Genomic DNA, 15,573 nt, shown 5'->3' with positions numbered 1-15,573 from the left:
TGGTTTTAGTAGTCAGAAGAAGCAGTTCTCAGATGTATTACAGGAAACTGTTTTCCTGTTTGTCTCTGAGCTTCTGCCCATGATCAGAGTTCTGGTCACTGTGTTACTTCAGACCAGAGAACATATCTTGTTCCTGCAATCAGAGCTTTTCCTTTATACAACTGTCCTTATCGCATTCCTTGCTCTCTTTCTGGAGCCAAACGAAGTATCCTGTTGTTGGTGTGGGTAAGACATAATAATTGAAGAGAATCATCTGGTTTCACATTAGTGCTGCTACATGCTCTGGAACTGGGAGAAGCCTTTGAAGTTCTCAGCCCAAGAGGGAATAAAGTCTGAAGTGTGTCCTGCTGTCAGTGTAGCTGGAATCACTATTGTGTGAGGAAAGACAGAGATGTTCATTTTAGCTGATTTTCTGTAGCTCTCCACCAGGTCATCTCTAGAGCCTACCTCCCAAGCCAAAGCTAATGAACACTAAAGGCAGTTGTCCTGTGCTTTGGCTGTCTACAGCCCTCCTTATTCCAGGTCTGTGTGGGATTGCTCAGGCTGGCAGCTCTCTCTAGCCATGTCCAGGTTATGTGCAGTAGGTGTTATTTACTGCACAGTGCAGTGGAGGTGTCTGAGTAAAGTGGTGCAAGCAAGGCAAGGATGGGGACAGCAGAGAGACATGTCCTCCCGTTCTGGCTGGCTCAGCTGCTGTAACCGAACTAAGCAAGAGGGTCTACATACATGTCAGGCATGTATGCTTAGGAGTTTCCTTTTCCAAGCTTACCTCCAGGTCCAGTAGTTTCTGGTTGTTTTACACAGGCTTTATATCAACAGCAGATACAGGGGAAGCAGAACCATCCAGTGACAGGCTGGAAAGGAAGATGACACTGACTCTGCATTCAAGGTCACCAGCTGCAAGTTAGTCCCCCTTGTAATGCTGAAATCTGTAGCAGAAGAATAATGAGAGGCTATCAGAATGGGAACACAGCAGGGAAGTAAAAATGAGTCTGTATATTTATTTCTTCCTATTTTTCTGAATATTGATAAAGATAGACCCTGCCTTTTGTCCTGGAGACCCACGGCAATAAAGCCCTCACTGCAGAAGAGCTATGACTCTTCTCATGTAGAACAGAAGATACTCAGACTCTGTGCAAAGTTTGATTTTCTCTGAATAATGTCACCTTTTAAATAAAGGGATTGGGGTGGAGTCAGGGGAATTGTCATTAATAACAGCTAAAAGGAGCCTTCTGTTTTGGTACAGAAATGGGATCTAAGCTGAACTGGCTAAAGAAAGTGTCAAAAGTTAAGAGTTTTGGTTGCTTTGGTCAACTTTCAAAGGAAAGCATTCTTCTGAAGTGTATCTCTCTTGGTTCCCTGGCAGTTCTGTCCTTGTGCCACGGTAGCAATCATTACCATGAAAAACAAGTAGCAGGACCAAACACAGATATTTTGCTTCATCCCAGGGACAGAGAGAGAGTGAGGCTTGGATTAGCCATGCTTTCAGTCCCTTTCTTGACTGACACAGGTGCTGCAGGAACGCCCCCCAGAGCACATAGGCACTGGTTAAACTCTCTTCTCCCCCACGCCTGCAGTCTCTGGGTGTTAAACTCTACCTGTCACTTTGATGTTGCCTGTAGCCTTGGCAATGTTGTTTTCAATCACACAGGTGTAGGTGGCATTAGCAGTAATGTTGTGCAGAAAGGAAACCACTTTCAGAGTGATGTTTTCAGCGTTCAGCTCATAGCTGGTGTTGGCAGTGTGAGGTAGGTGCTTCCCGGTGCCGCTATCGACTGTCCAGTGCACGGCAGGACGAGGAAACCAGCATGGTGCTTCACACTGCAACGTGTCCCCACTGCTTCTGTTCTCCACCTGCACCTCAGGGATGCTGAAGGCTTTGGGAGGAAAAACAGTGAGAGTCAGAACAAGGCAAGTGTCTAGGAATTGGGCATAAAATACTCAACTGCATCTGCCAGTCCCAGGTATTTCTAGGCTACTTGGTGTTTAGCATCACAGCAGCACATGTAGCCAAAGCAAAACCGGGCTAAGACAGAGACCTGTGCAGGTTGAACTACAGGAGGATGACTGAAGGGGAGCTAAAGACACCTAGAACACAGCAATCCAGTTTGATAGGATCTACTTAGGTTGTGGCACAGCTTTAATATCTTTAAGTCATTCTGCTTAAGAGTTAAGACCTGGGTCCTGGGCTCATAAACCAAGTATTTTCCCAAGAGCCCCTGGACACCTGAGCTCACAGAGGAGACTGGGTGGCCTGAGGATCTGGCCAGCCTGAGACTGCCTGTGCCTGCCAAATGGCAAGGCATCCTCAGGCAGGACCCACAGTTGGCACAACTGCATTCACTTCTATTGAAGGCTAGAGAATGAAAGGAGGTACCTGCAATTCTAGGTATGGAAAGGCAATGCCAAGTATGATTGCTGTTATCAGAGATGGAGGGGAGGTGATTCATCCTCCTGACTCATTGAAAAGGAAGCCTGACCAACACCTACGGCTTACAGAGTCACAGAATCATTTAGGTTGGAAGAGACCTTTAAGTTCATCCAACGTAACATCCAGCTGTTAACCCAGCACTGTCAAGTCCACCACTAAACCATGTCCCTAAGTGCCACATCTACATGCCTTTTAAATACCGTGAGGGATGGTAAGTGACTCCACCTGGGCAGCTTGTTTCAGGGCTTGATAACTCTTTCCATGAAGAAGTCTTTCTTAACCTCCAATCTAAACCTCCCCTGGTGCAACTTGAGGCCATTTCCTCTCCTGTCGCTTGTTGCCAGGGAGAAGACACCAACCCTCACATGACCACAACCTCTTCAGGGAGTTGTAGAGAGTGATAAAGTCTTCCTTGAGCTTCCTTTTTTGTCCAGGATGGCCAAACCCAGCTCTGTCAGCTGCTCCTCATCAGATTTGCATTCCAGACCCTTCACCAGCTCCATTGCCCTTCTCTGGATTTGCTTCAGCACAGCAATGTATTTCTTGTAGTGAGGGGCCCAGAACTGGACACAGGACTTGTGCAGCCTCACCAGTGCCGAGTACATGGGGACAAACACTGTCCTATTCCTGCTGGCTACACTAATCCTGATACAGGCTGGGCTGCCATTGGCCTTCTTGGCCTCCTGGGCTCACTGCTGGCTCATGTTCATGGCTGGCCACTGACCAGCACCCCCAGGTCCTTTTCTGCTGGGTAGCTTTCCAGCCACTCTGCCCCCAGCCCATAGTGCTGCACAGCGTTGTTGTGACTCAAATGCAGGACCCAGCACCTGGTCTTATTGAACCTCATACCATTGGCCTTGGCCCATCAATCCAGCCTGTCCAGATCCCTCTGTGATGTGACTCTAACTGGGGCTATAGGCAAGGAAAGATCCACCTGCGCCTACTGGGGCTGAGGACAGACAAATCACAGAATCACAGAATCACAGAATCGATTGGGTTGGAAAAGACCAAGATCATCAAGTCCAACCCTTGGTCCAACTCCAGTCCCTTTACCAGATCATGGCACTCAGTGCCACATCCAATCTCAGTTTAAAAACCTCCAGGAATGGTGAATCCACCCCCTCTCTGGGCAGGCCATTCCAATGCCTGATTACTCTCTCTGCAAAGAATTTTTTTCTGATCTCCAACTTCAATTTCCCCTGGCAGGGCTTGAGCCCGTGCCCCCTTATCCTATTGCTGAGTGCCTGGGAGAAGAGACCAACCCCCACCTGGCTAGAACTTCCCTTCAGGTAGTAGACTAAGGTGTGGTCTGAGCTGTAAGATTTACACTAACATCCCTGGTAACAAGGTGAACAATTAACTCTAGCAAATATGTAATACTTCAGATAACTACAATACCAGAGGTTTGTTGCTTTGATAGTAATTTTTAAAAATTGAATATTTTGGAAAAACAAAATAAAATATAGTAAATAGGCTACAATTTTTACCATGCAACACTTTTCCTGGCTGGAGATGTATTCTAGAGAGGAAAAGCTACAATGTTGTCTTCAAAAAATATAAACTCTGGATTTTTATAAGATCAATTAGCTACTCCAATTCTTAAGGGCTATTTCAGTCAGTTACATAGCTGGTAGACTACATATGATAAATAGAAAAAAAAAGCATTAAAATAATAGCCTTTTCTGGAATGCGATGGCAAAAGACTGTAAGGCCATAAACACCCTTGTAAAATTAAAAGAAAAGTGTTCTGTTCCTACTCGGGGGTGCAGGGCCTGGTGGTGGCTGCTGGGCGAGCGCTGCTGCTCACACAGCCTCCAGCAGCATCACCAGCAGGAAGGTCCAACCGAGCCGCATTAGCATGCGTTTCACAGTAGGATTTTGTTTCCTTGCACCCCTCACCTCCTGTCCTGAAGTGCAGCACTGCTGCTCCGCTCCCTCTGGCTGTGGTGACAGAGCACTGGTAGGTGCCAGCATCGGAGAGCTGCACGTCCCTCAGCTCCAGGGAAGCATTGCCGCCAATCACCTGGTCCGCAAACACCGCCGTGCGGCCCCGAAACAGCGGATCTTGCTCTTGCAGATGGTCCTTCCCACCCTTAAACTCGTGAACAAGCCCAGCTACTCCTGCCTTGGCCCACCGGATTGCTATGCTGCTCATCCAGATGTCGGGTTCGAAAGTGCAGTCCAGGATGCTGCGCTGGCTGATGTTCCCTGGAGATGTCAGTGCTGTCACACTGACTGAGTGTTTTCCTGCGAGGAGAAAGCAAGGGCATACGAAAAGGGTGAGACAGGAAGTGTGAAGAAAGGCTAGACTGCCCTGTGGCTGAACAGGCACTGGCACATGGCAAGGACACCAGCAGCAGCTACCAAGGCTGCTAGCAGAGATCAGCTCCTGTAGTTTACATACCAAGATAAAGTACTGGGGTATTTCTTTAGCAGACAGCATGCTTCAAAAAGTATCTCCTCTTGCTTGTTTAAGAAGAATTCTCATGATATTTTTTTTCCTTTCTTACATATATTTTCTCTTTGCACCTGCCAGAGGAGTGTGATTTTTGTGTCTTTAGTCAGGACCTCCTTTATAAAACATAACGGTGATTGCAAGATATAATCCTGGCAAAGAAATAACAGGATGCTCTTTCCCCCTTAGTGGAATCCAAACGATTTTCTTTCATTTAAGAAAAGTCAGCATTTCTCCTCAAGGCAAATCTTAAGCTCTGAGCTTGAGAATTAACTCCTTCACAGAGCCAGGTTGTCTTTCCCATGCTTACTTTCCCTACTCTTCCTAACTCAGCACACTCCAAGGAGGCTACATTTTGCCAAAGACCAAAACAACAGATCTTTATTATGTCTGAGGGAGCTGGGGAGTGTGCCTCATCCTGCCAGATGCTGCAATAAATACCATAATCTCTTCCTGTCTGGGAGAAAGAGCACAGTATGTGCAGGATGTCGGTATGTGTAGGTTTAGGGCCCCAAGCCCAAGGACATTTCAGCTAATGCACCACACCTCCAGCAGCACAGGCAGCACTACACTTACCTAGCCTTCTTTAAAGGGTTGTAGGTTGTACTTCCACACATGATCTCAGCCCATGCACAGGATGGACAAACTGATGCAGAGGCAGGGCAGAAGATATCACCCTGCCAGCAACAGCAGGAAATCTAAGCAGTCACATACCTGAGACACCAAAACCAATGATCAGGGCAATCACTGTAGCCAGGATGATAATGACTGTAGTCATGCTATGTGGGGAAAAAGGAAAGGACAGCATTACTGCACAGCTCACCTCCTTCCCACTCTGTGCCTGTGATGCCCATCTGCAGAGCTGCTGGCAGGAAGGAGGCTGAGGTGGGTAAGCCACAGACCTAGAGCCAGGTGCACCAGGGAAGCACACGACCACAACAGGTGAACATTCAGGTGAACACTCCTCATCAAAGCAGGGGACCATGTGGTGGGAAGAGACCCATACTTTGCCTTAGAGCAGGCAGCTGGTCCCAATGGAGGATGCTCCACTGTGCATCCCCTGGTGCATAAGCAAGATAGACAGTCCCTGCTGGTACTTGTGAGGGACCAGTGACCCAGGGAGGTGAGCAGAGCAGACAGGCCCCTGACCCCAGGAGATGCCAGGTACAAGTCATGGAGGGGGCAGGAGGGGGCTGGAAATGGGAACAGTTTTTTGAGCTGGTCAGATTTGGGATGCTCCATGTCCACATGGATAATGGGCTGTTGAATGAGAGACTGAGGAGAGGACCACTTGCCAAGCCACACAGGCAAGCAGCTCTGCTGGAGATGAAAGGTAGCATGTCATGGAGCAGTTCAAGCCTTGTCAAGCACAACCTGTCTCCAGCACAGCCTCAGCTTAGACAGACCCATAAGCATGGCTGGGTGCAGGCTCCCACTGCAGCCAGTGGAGCTGTCGCCTGTGGTCATGGGCACATTTCCACGTGGAGTGGGGGGTTGTGGCAGCAACCTCAGCTCCCCACCAAAGCAAGCCCTGAAGCAGCTCCCCACAAAACCCACAGGTACATTGTGGGACAAGTAGCTCCTATGCTCATTCCCAACAGTCTCACAGCAACTCCTCAGAGAGCAGAAGCCCAGAAAGCTAGAAGAGGTCCTCACAGGGCACTTCACCCCATTCCCAAGTCTGAAAGGGCACTGGAGGGAGCATTGCAGGAGGCATGGGCACCAACAGTGGCCACTCATCACTACCATCCAGGGCTGCCACCACAGGCCTTGTTTCACCCTTTTATAAACAGAAACTCTTGAGCTGCTGCTTTCAGTCTTGGCCCCAGACAGAACCCGGCTGTGAGAGGTCATGGTCCTTCTGCCCACACAGAAACAGCTGCTCTGCTTCAGCAGCATTTGCTGGCTTGCAGCAGCATACTCTTTTCCAACACATCAAGCAGACTCCCACAGGAGAGCCCAGCAGCATCCCTACAACCACAAATTCCTCCCACTATTAATGTGTTCCTGTATCAGTCACTTGCACAATCAAGCTCAAATCACCACAGATGCCTGATATGGAGCTCTAGGGAGTTGCACCATGTGAACAAGCCTCTCCCACGGGAAACAGCAGGGAAGGGAAAAAGGAAAGATGGGTTGAAAGAGGGCGTGGGAAGGAGGGAAGGTGTTGCAGAAGACTTACTTGCTCTCCCACTGTCTCCACCCTAGAGCCAGAGGAAAGTTGTCTGAGGAAGCCCTGTCTGCACATGCTCAGGAGAAAGGATCAGAACAGTATGTGGGTTTAGCACAAGTATGTGCTAAATCCACATAAGGGTTCATACAACTCCATACGTATATTCATATCTGTACCAAGATCTCTCTGCTCAGATGCCTTCAGAGCTGTCAGGTGTCCTATATTTGGTCTCCTCCCCATTCTCACCAGCTTCCACTCATGACCAGGATGGACTGGTACTCTGCATCTGCAGTCACAGTTGACCCTTTTGGGGCGGAAAGCCGTGGATATTCTCCAGCCATGGGCACTGGGCAACTGGAGACCCATCAACAGCCACTGCCTACCCTGGGGGCCTGCGGGATAGGGACTTTGTTGGCTTATATGGATCCCAGAGTGGGACAGCTCTCATCAAAACTTGCCATGTCCCACAAGGCTCAACCCCAAGTCACTTGAGGTCTCAGCCAAGCTCACCGTGGGAAAACCTGTGCTTTCCTGTTCTGGGGAAGATAGAAAGCGTCTCATGTATGCTGAGTAACATCTACCTCCTTGAGGAGCTCCACCAATTTCTACTCCAGGACCTGACCGCAGAGTGAGATAGTTGCTATAAACTCAGCCAATGTTGCCATGACCAGCCATGGCTCTCACGCCTGGGAAGCATGAAGCAAGCATGGCAGTTGTGACTCACCTTCATCCCTAGATCTTAAAATCCTCTTTCCCAAGGATAGGCAGGGAAGAAATTGCTCAGAGCCAAGGGATGCTGCCAGTGGGTTACAGGCAATTTCATCAGTAAATGCCAGTGGGGGGCATGGCAGGGGACAATCTGCCAGGATGCCTTCCTGGGCAGTGCCTGAATGCTCCCAGGGGAACCACACTTGCCTCTGGTCCTTGGAAAGACCCTCTGGCCTGAACACCACCTCTGCTCTAACACCTTTCTGGGCAAAACCATCCCCAGCTTGCTCACAAACACAAACTAGCACAAACAGGCCAGAGCCAATCCTTTTGTCTTGTGCAGGTGCCACTTGCCCTATAGCTGCAAAGCCTTACTAGCTTTGCATCCAGAGAGGTATTTCCCACCCTTGATTCAAGGCAGCAGCAGGGCTGATGGAAAAAGCTGTGCATTTGTTACAGGGGGAATGGCAATTTGAGGCATATGGATGCCACTGCCCACTTCAACACCCCTTGCCAGGGACAAGGAGAAATTAAGCCATTTGGAGTTTCCTCTGCAGAAACTTCAAGATGTGCCTGTGAGCCCACAGTGTGTAGTGAGTGGATCTGGAGTGTAGAGTGAACAAGATGAAGATGCCATCCTGGCCACATGCTGATGGTAGCTGTGTTTCACAACAGTCCAGTCCAGCAGGTTGAGCAAAAAGCAATTTTCTGTGCATCAGCACCTCTTGTTCCTCCGGTGTTCCAAAGACACAGAAACAAACTGGGTCCAGAGAAGAGCAACAAGGCTGGTGAAGGGACTGGAGCACAAGTCCTATGAGGAGAGGCTGAGGGAGCTGGGCTTGTTTAGCCCGGAGAAGAGGAGGCTCAGAGGTGACCTCATCACTGTCTAGAACTACCTGAAGGGAAGTTCTAGCCAGGTGAGGGTTGGTCTCTTCTCCCAGGCACTCAGCAATAGGACAAGGGGGCACGGGCTCAAGCTCTGCCAGGGGAAATTGAAGTTGGAGATCAGAAAAAAATTCTTTGCAGAGAGAGTAATCAGGCATTGGAATGTGCTGCCCAGAGAGGGGGTGGATTCCCCATCCCTGGAGGTTTTTGAACTGAGATTGGACGTGGCACTGAGTGCCATGATCTGGTAAAGGGACTGGAGTTGGACCAAGGGTCGGAGTTGATGATCTTGGAGGTCTTTTCCAACCCAATCGATTCCATGATTCTATGATTTCATGAAATGGCTTGGGCTGCACAAGTCAGATCCCTGACACCATCCTCTGTTGCCAGTGATTCTTCGGCAGCCTGTGGAATGCTGCTCCATGTATCCTACACCCTTTTCTATGGTCTTGATTCTGATCAGCCAACTTGTAATGAAATAGGAATCAAATTTGGCATCAAATTTATTCATTCATTCCCTGACCGAATGCTGCTGAGCACAGCCTGGGGACAGGGAGAGGCTTTCAGTCTGGCTGTGACAGGCAGCAGAGTCTTAATCTTCCAGCTCTCTAGTTCTGCTTGGAGAAAACTTTCCCTCAATAATGGGTTTAGATGGTAAAAAAAAAAATGGAAGAAGAAGAGATTGAAGGTTCCCTGCCTTCCTCCTTATATCCAAGTTTACTGTGAAAAAGCAAGAGCTTGCCAGGGACAACCCACAACACTGGGTTTTCCACTCCAGCATGCAGCTAATGATGGCAGAACCCAATTTTTTTCAGCACTTCAGAGGGTTTTTTATTAGTTTTGGGTTTGGTTGGGTTTTTTGTTGTTGTTTTAGTTTTTGTTTATTTTGTTGATTTTTTTTTCTGAAATCAGTAGAAATCTCCCACTGCTTCTCTGAAATGTCCTGGAGAATTCACCCCTCTCTGTGGTCTATTTCTGCATTTCACTGAAGAGGCAAGTGTCCCTGAAGAATCCTGCTTCTCCTGGTCACCTGCTGCTGCCTGGCTGTGTGCAGGAGCTGGAGGCAGGCAGACGAAGTGGCAGAGCTGGAGGATGGTCCTCAGAGCAGCAAGGGAGAGGTGGGTGTGCATTTTTTCACACCCATCAGTTAGTGCATTTCCCTGACAAAGGCCAGCTGGCTGGCTCTTCAGAATAATAGAGCTGGTTATTGCTAGCATTCCAGACACATGAGGAGTATAATGCCCAGGGAATATTTACACTGTGTGACATTGTGTCTGCTGGTCACGTCACTGTTGTCAGTGAAAAGGTGCAGATAATATTACTGCTTAGTTCTTCCTTGATGCTCCATGTGAAAAAGCTGATGCATGAAAGGTCTCTTCTGCTCACATGTGGACTGTCCTCCCCACTGCTGTTCAGCTCAGGTGGGACAGATACTTGTAACAACTGAAACCTTTTTCACACAACAAATGCTGTCTCACACACTTCACTGCAGCCTCTGCCTCCATCCAGTCTGGAAAGTCCACACCTGGGATGAAAAGATGAAGCTTGTTGGTCTCCCTGTTCAGGCAGTGAGGTTTGGATGCAAGCTCGGCCTTTGTTCACTGGAGGCTGAAACAAGTTTACCCATCTGGTGGGACCTATTTTCAACTTATCGGGAGACAAGGATACGAGGTTGATATTTTTCTGACCTTCACCACAATACTTTTTCTGACTGGAGTTCATCAGGACTCAGTCAACAGTTCCAAAGGAAACAAAGTCATTGAAACAAGAAGCACAAACCAGTTTGAACATCTTCCCGGCTCTCACTCCTGACCCACACTGCAAGGAAATTCGTGGAGGAGTTTCTTCCTCCCCACAGCATGCTAATCTGATGGAAACATAAGCAACTGTCTGAGGACCAGCAGAAGGAATGGGCTGCCTTCCTCAAGCACTGATACCTCAACCTACAACAGCAGGAACACAGCCCTTCTTGAGCTACTGATATCCTGACCTTCCAGAGCATTCAATCCCAAGGTAGTAAATTCTAGCAAATACACAGTTTCTAGGACACACATTCTGACTACAGCTGATGACCTGCATATGGCTGTGTGATAGATACTTGGCCTTACAGATTGTATAAAAGAAGCTGCAGAGGGATTTAAGTAGCTTGAGTGAGTGCAATATAGTCAAGCTGCAAAGATCTGCTATCTTGAAAGCTCCTGGCAGCAGGGTGATATATCCCAAGAATCTGAAAAATGCAATTCCCTCCCTCCCCTCTCTCAAATCAGATGCAGATAATACCATACCTCCAGAAAATGACCTGGCTTTGGGATGCCATGGTCACAGCATCTATGAAGAGAAGCCAAACACCTGGTGCCCAAAGGTCTCACACTGTTCAGCACAGCCCCTGTCCTTTGCATGATATATTCTCCCAGAATGTCCTGCTTAAATAACTGAACCCAGTGAAGGAGTGGTGAGCCCAAGCAGTGAACTCTCAGGAATGAGGAAGCAGTGAGCATCTCAACTCACTCCACCAGGTCAGTCAAAACCAGGGAGGCCTGGTTAGACACTGGGCAACCAGGAGACCTCCTACACCATGCATTTCAGAAACATATCTTATTGAAGACAAAAAGTAGCACAGCTTATGGTTTGGCAGCCAGCTAATCCTGGGCTCAGAGTGTAGATCTGCAGCTTACCGTGTCATATGCAGGACTAGCTCAGGTCTTCTTACTAAAATCTCCAACCATGCTCTTGGCACTGGGCAGAGAGGTCCTACCTGCCTTCCTGGTCACCCTCCTGGCCTCATTTACAATGCACATCTTCCCCTGCCTCTCTGCACTGTGCTAAGGAGCTCCTCTGGGCTCAGCAGTGCTGTCAGAGCCACACAGGTTTGGCAGTGACCACTTTTCTGACTGCTGTTTAATTCCACTGAACTCCTTCTAGCCAAACTACTTCTCTCCAAGGCCAGCTCCTGCTGCTCTCAGGTTTGCCACTATGGTGCACATCAAAGCATGCAATGGAAAGAAACTGGCCCCTGCAAGAGCCTGCAAGTCTTTCCGCTGAGCTTGGTCTCACCCAAGGCTGGGGGCAGGATAAGTGACTCTTGGGGATAAGAGGTTGAGAAGGGCAGAGAGATTACAAAAGGGAAGGCTGCTCTCATCCCATGTTCAGTTTCTCAAAAGGGAACCTGTGTATCCTGACATCTGTGTCTGGACTGTGTTCCAGGGAGGATGGGAAAAGGTGGATTGCTGACAGTCCATAGCTATGTCCAGAAAGCTTGGATGGTTAGTGAGAGTGAACAGCTTTCCCATGCAGAGCTGAGGATGTCCAGAGGAACTGGGAACAGTTCAGCACCTAAAAACACCCCAAACTACTTTCTTTGCAACAAACAGAGGTTAAAGTCAAGACCAATCAATACTGGTCTGTGATGATAATCTGGAGAAAAAAAATCATCATTTATTTTTCAGTATTCTACTGATTATTAAACCTCTCATAATTTAGCAGGACAGTACTAGAAGGTAAAACAGCTCTAGGCCATAGTGGCCTGGTGGGAAATGCACATTAAGAAATATCCTGTTGCCCTTGGTGACACCTGATTTACAGCTGCCTGTGGTGCAGTGCAGACAAGGTGTCCCCTTTCAGCACCAGTTAACTCCAGGTCACAGCCACAGCACACCTCACTGCACAGTCAACAATCAGGTTCCTTCCATGTTCGAAAAACACGTCTGCTTCTCAGGCACAGGCAGCCTCAGAAATTCCAGTGCAAGTTCCATTCACCAGGGAAACACCACATTAATTTCTAGGCAGGTCAAGCTGGAGACTACTTCTTTTCATATGCTCACACTGCAAAAAAACCCCACAAGTTGTTCAAGATATTTCCCAAATAAACCAAGGATCTGCAACCCCATGATCTGCCCAGCTCTTACCACTTTGGAACTTAGCAAAATCCAAACAAATGTGATAGCAGGATCTGGCCCCTCATGGTCTGTCAAAGCTACTGAACACCTGGGGAGAAGATACATCAGCTGCTTCACTGAGGAGAAGGCAACAGCAGGCACAAAGCAATACCAGCTTGGCTGTGTCCAGCTGTGCTGGTCCCCTGAAGCTGGTCACAGCAGGGTCCTGCCTCTTCCAGCATGAGGGGACAGTGGGGGCAGGAAGGACTGAAGGTGGGTCGGGGCCCAAGAAGATGTTCAGTGGTCCAGAGGAGACATGTGCACAAGGATCACACTGCAGTCACTCTGTCCTTCATGCTTCTTTGTTCAAAAATAATAACTCTTGTCAGAAGAGTGGCCCTACTTACAGAAAGCTCACACCTTATTTCAATGTCATTGAAATGCCTCAGGAGCTATTAGTGAGGCAAAAAAACCAGAAGATAGAGTTGGCAAACTGATCAACAGCCAACTTTGACAGAGCATTCAAGAGTGGTGAAGGCAGCCAGAGCACTGAAAAAGATTAAAGCTATTCTTGGGATCTGACCAAAAATGCTGAACGTGTTTCCAGCCTTGTGATCCCACATTTGTAACAATGATGCCAAGAGGTGATTGATAAGCACCAGAAATGGGAACATGAGTGCTCTGGAAGGAGGAGAGCTTGACACTGCCTCAACAGCTCTACCTGTCCTTGGCCTCACCTGCCCTTGAAGGGAAGCTGGAAGGAGCAGCACTCAGAAAAAGCATTCATCTCTCAAAACAGGGAAGTGGTGAGCCACCCTCGTCTGGAGACAAAGTTCTCTACACTGCCTGTGAGCCAGTGCCAGGATCTGTCCTGACATGGCACTCCAGACAGTAAATGTACCCTTGTGAATCACCTCCTGCTATGGAAGGTCAAGAAGCCTGTCTGAGCCAGATTCTGCTCTGCTCCTGAGATCTTCTGGGACGAACCTGTGGCACAGAGCTACAAGTGCAGCCATGTCACCTGTGTGGTTTACCCATGACGGAAGAGATATCCCAACATAATACCTGACTCTGGAGGCACCCTACATGGAGTCTTCCATGTCTTCCACAGTATTTCTTCTTGCTCATTTTCCTTCCAGCTACACTGTTTTCACTACTGAGGGAGTTAATCCCCCTTCCCTTGAGTCCCAAAGTCCCTCCTCATGTTCATTCCCATTTTTTTTTCAAATTTTGGGAAGAGACAATTTTATCAACAAGAGCTTTTGTCCTAGGAAAAATACCAGTATCTACTAGTGCAGTTCTGTCAGCACTGCACGAATGTCTGCCTTGAGAATACCTTTGTTATCTCAGGGACCAGCTGCTCAGAAAAAACATAATGTAGCACAGTAGACTAACTATACCTCCTAATCCACCACCTGTTGATCAACAGAGCATGGGAAGCCCATCTTAGAATAGCTGTTGGGGTTCAATGTCAAACTCCAGCAGATCAGTAGAATATATTAACTTCCAAAGTATTGCAAATTATGAAGACTGAGTGCAAAGACTGCTTGCAAATAATGGGAGGACATTCACACCTAACACCCCCAAAGTGACCAAGGTCATTAAATGTCTTTTCTGAACATGACTCATCATGATATCTTCATGCACAGCCCTGTTCGCCCAAATACACAGTGGTAGTCAGTCAATACTTTATAATATCTAGGACTGACTGAGCTTTCAAGTTTAACAAAAAAAAAATCAATACCAGTGCCTAACCCTGTCAGGATTAGTACCCCATGCTGTCCAAAAACTGTTCTCCCCATGTCAAATGTAGAGCTGCAGTTCCCTGAAGGGTTTGTATGTTCGTTGGAGTAATTCTCACAAACAGCTTCTTGGAAAATGTCAGGGACAGGGTGTGTAAGGGATACCTAACACAAAGAGAAAACACATTCCACTGTCTGAGAGAACTAAGATGTTTTAAGACAGAAATTACGTGCCTAGAAGGTAGTGCTGTCCTTGTGATTTTCCTCTGCAACACAGCATGGAAGCTCTGAGAAAAAACAAGACACATATGGGGGGTGGAGGGAAAGAAATAGAAAGACACAGAAAATCAGGCATTTTGGTTTACATCACGTTCTGTATTGAGCACTGACTCTGCACAGACCAAGGACAAGAATGAGTTACTGCTTGTAAAAGCTAACTCAAACTAAACTTTCACTTTGAAATTTCAGTCACCAACTTGGGAGAATTGAATTGCCTAACTTGGCAATTTAAACTGCTTAACACTTCCCTGACTGTTTGACAGTCTTCTCTGGATGATTAATGAAAAGCTATTAAAAAGATTTGCATAATGATATGTATCTCCTTTGCTGGGAAGAAGTTCCAAAACTGGCTTTGTAAGAGGAATGAACAAGTAAGAGACTTCTAAGGTTGAGCAAGCAAACAGATAGTGTAAGTTTCTACTATTTACAAGCATCATAATCCAGAGAGCAAGAACCACTCCTTGCTCTTGACTCTGGAGCAGCATTCCTCTCCCCAACTGACCAAAAGTCAGACCTTTGTCCTCAGGTCCCCAAGCAGTATTAGGAGTCCCTAGAAACACACTCCTACTGGGAAGGTTTCTCCCAGGGCAGTATTGTTCCCAGTCTCAATGACAGACTGGTAAATGAAGGTATGCAGGGTGTCTGCTTCAACCAGACAAGCAGCAGTCAGCAATCAGCAGGTCAGCAACTGCCCTTCCATGGAAGTGCCTCTTCCTCCTCAGCCTCATTTCTCTTCCCCTATGGAAAATGGGACAAGCTCTTCTTCAAAAAAGAGCCCTGCCAAGGCTGCATAAGGCAAATCCAGGAGTTTTGCTGTCTTCCATCTCCTTAAGCTGCTCTTGTCCAGTTCCCCTGGTTCAAGACAGACACCCGCAAACTTGCACCTGTGGCTCCCACTGATGCCCAAACCCAAAGCCAAAGCTCCTACTGATGTCCCCAAATCTTCCCTTGGTGAGCTGGGTACTCTCCTGGCTCCCACATCAACCCCAGCAGCACTATGTCCCACATCATCTCCAAGGAGAACA

General features: G+C 47.8%; 1 protein-coding gene across 1 annotated transcript; it reads right to left on the bottom strand.

Moving 5' to 3' along the window:
* Positions 1 to 795: 795 nt before the first annotated feature.
* On the bottom strand, positions 796 to 10,969 carry VTCN1 (V-set domain containing T cell activation inhibitor 1). Its single transcript, XM_071559797.1, has 5 exons — positions 10,938 to 10,969; positions 5,601 to 5,665; positions 4,331 to 4,678; positions 1,599 to 1,877; positions 796 to 953 (listed from the first exon to the last, which is right to left on the bottom strand). The coding sequence occupies exons 1-5, from the start codon at positions 10,967 to 10,969 to the stop codon at positions 808 to 810; spliced, it is 870 nt and encodes a 289-aa protein (XP_071415898.1). The 3' UTR covers positions 796 to 807.
* Positions 10,970 to 15,573: the final 4,604 nt, after the last annotated feature.

Source organism: Pithys albifrons, chromosome 1 (assembly GCF_047495875.1).
Source record: "Pithys albifrons albifrons isolate INPA30051 chromosome 1, PitAlb_v1, whole genome shotgun sequence".
NCBI classification, from domain to species: Eukaryota; Metazoa; Chordata; class Aves; order Passeriformes; family Thamnophilidae; genus Pithys; species Pithys albifrons.
This window is presented reverse-complemented; position numbering and strand designations above follow the sequence as displayed.

Coding starts and splice junctions, on each gene's coding strand:
- VTCN1 (XM_071559797.1), bottom strand. CDS start 10,969: ATGGCATCCCAAAGCCAGGTCATTTTCTGGAG. Junction 5,666..10,937: donor AGCCAGGTCATTTTCTGGAG/GTATGGTATTAT, acceptor TTCCCCACATAG/CATGACTACAGTCATTATCA. Junction 4,679..5,600: donor CATTGGTTTTGGTGTCTCAG/GTATGTGACTGC, acceptor TTCTCCTCGCAG/GAAAACACTCAGTCAGTGTG.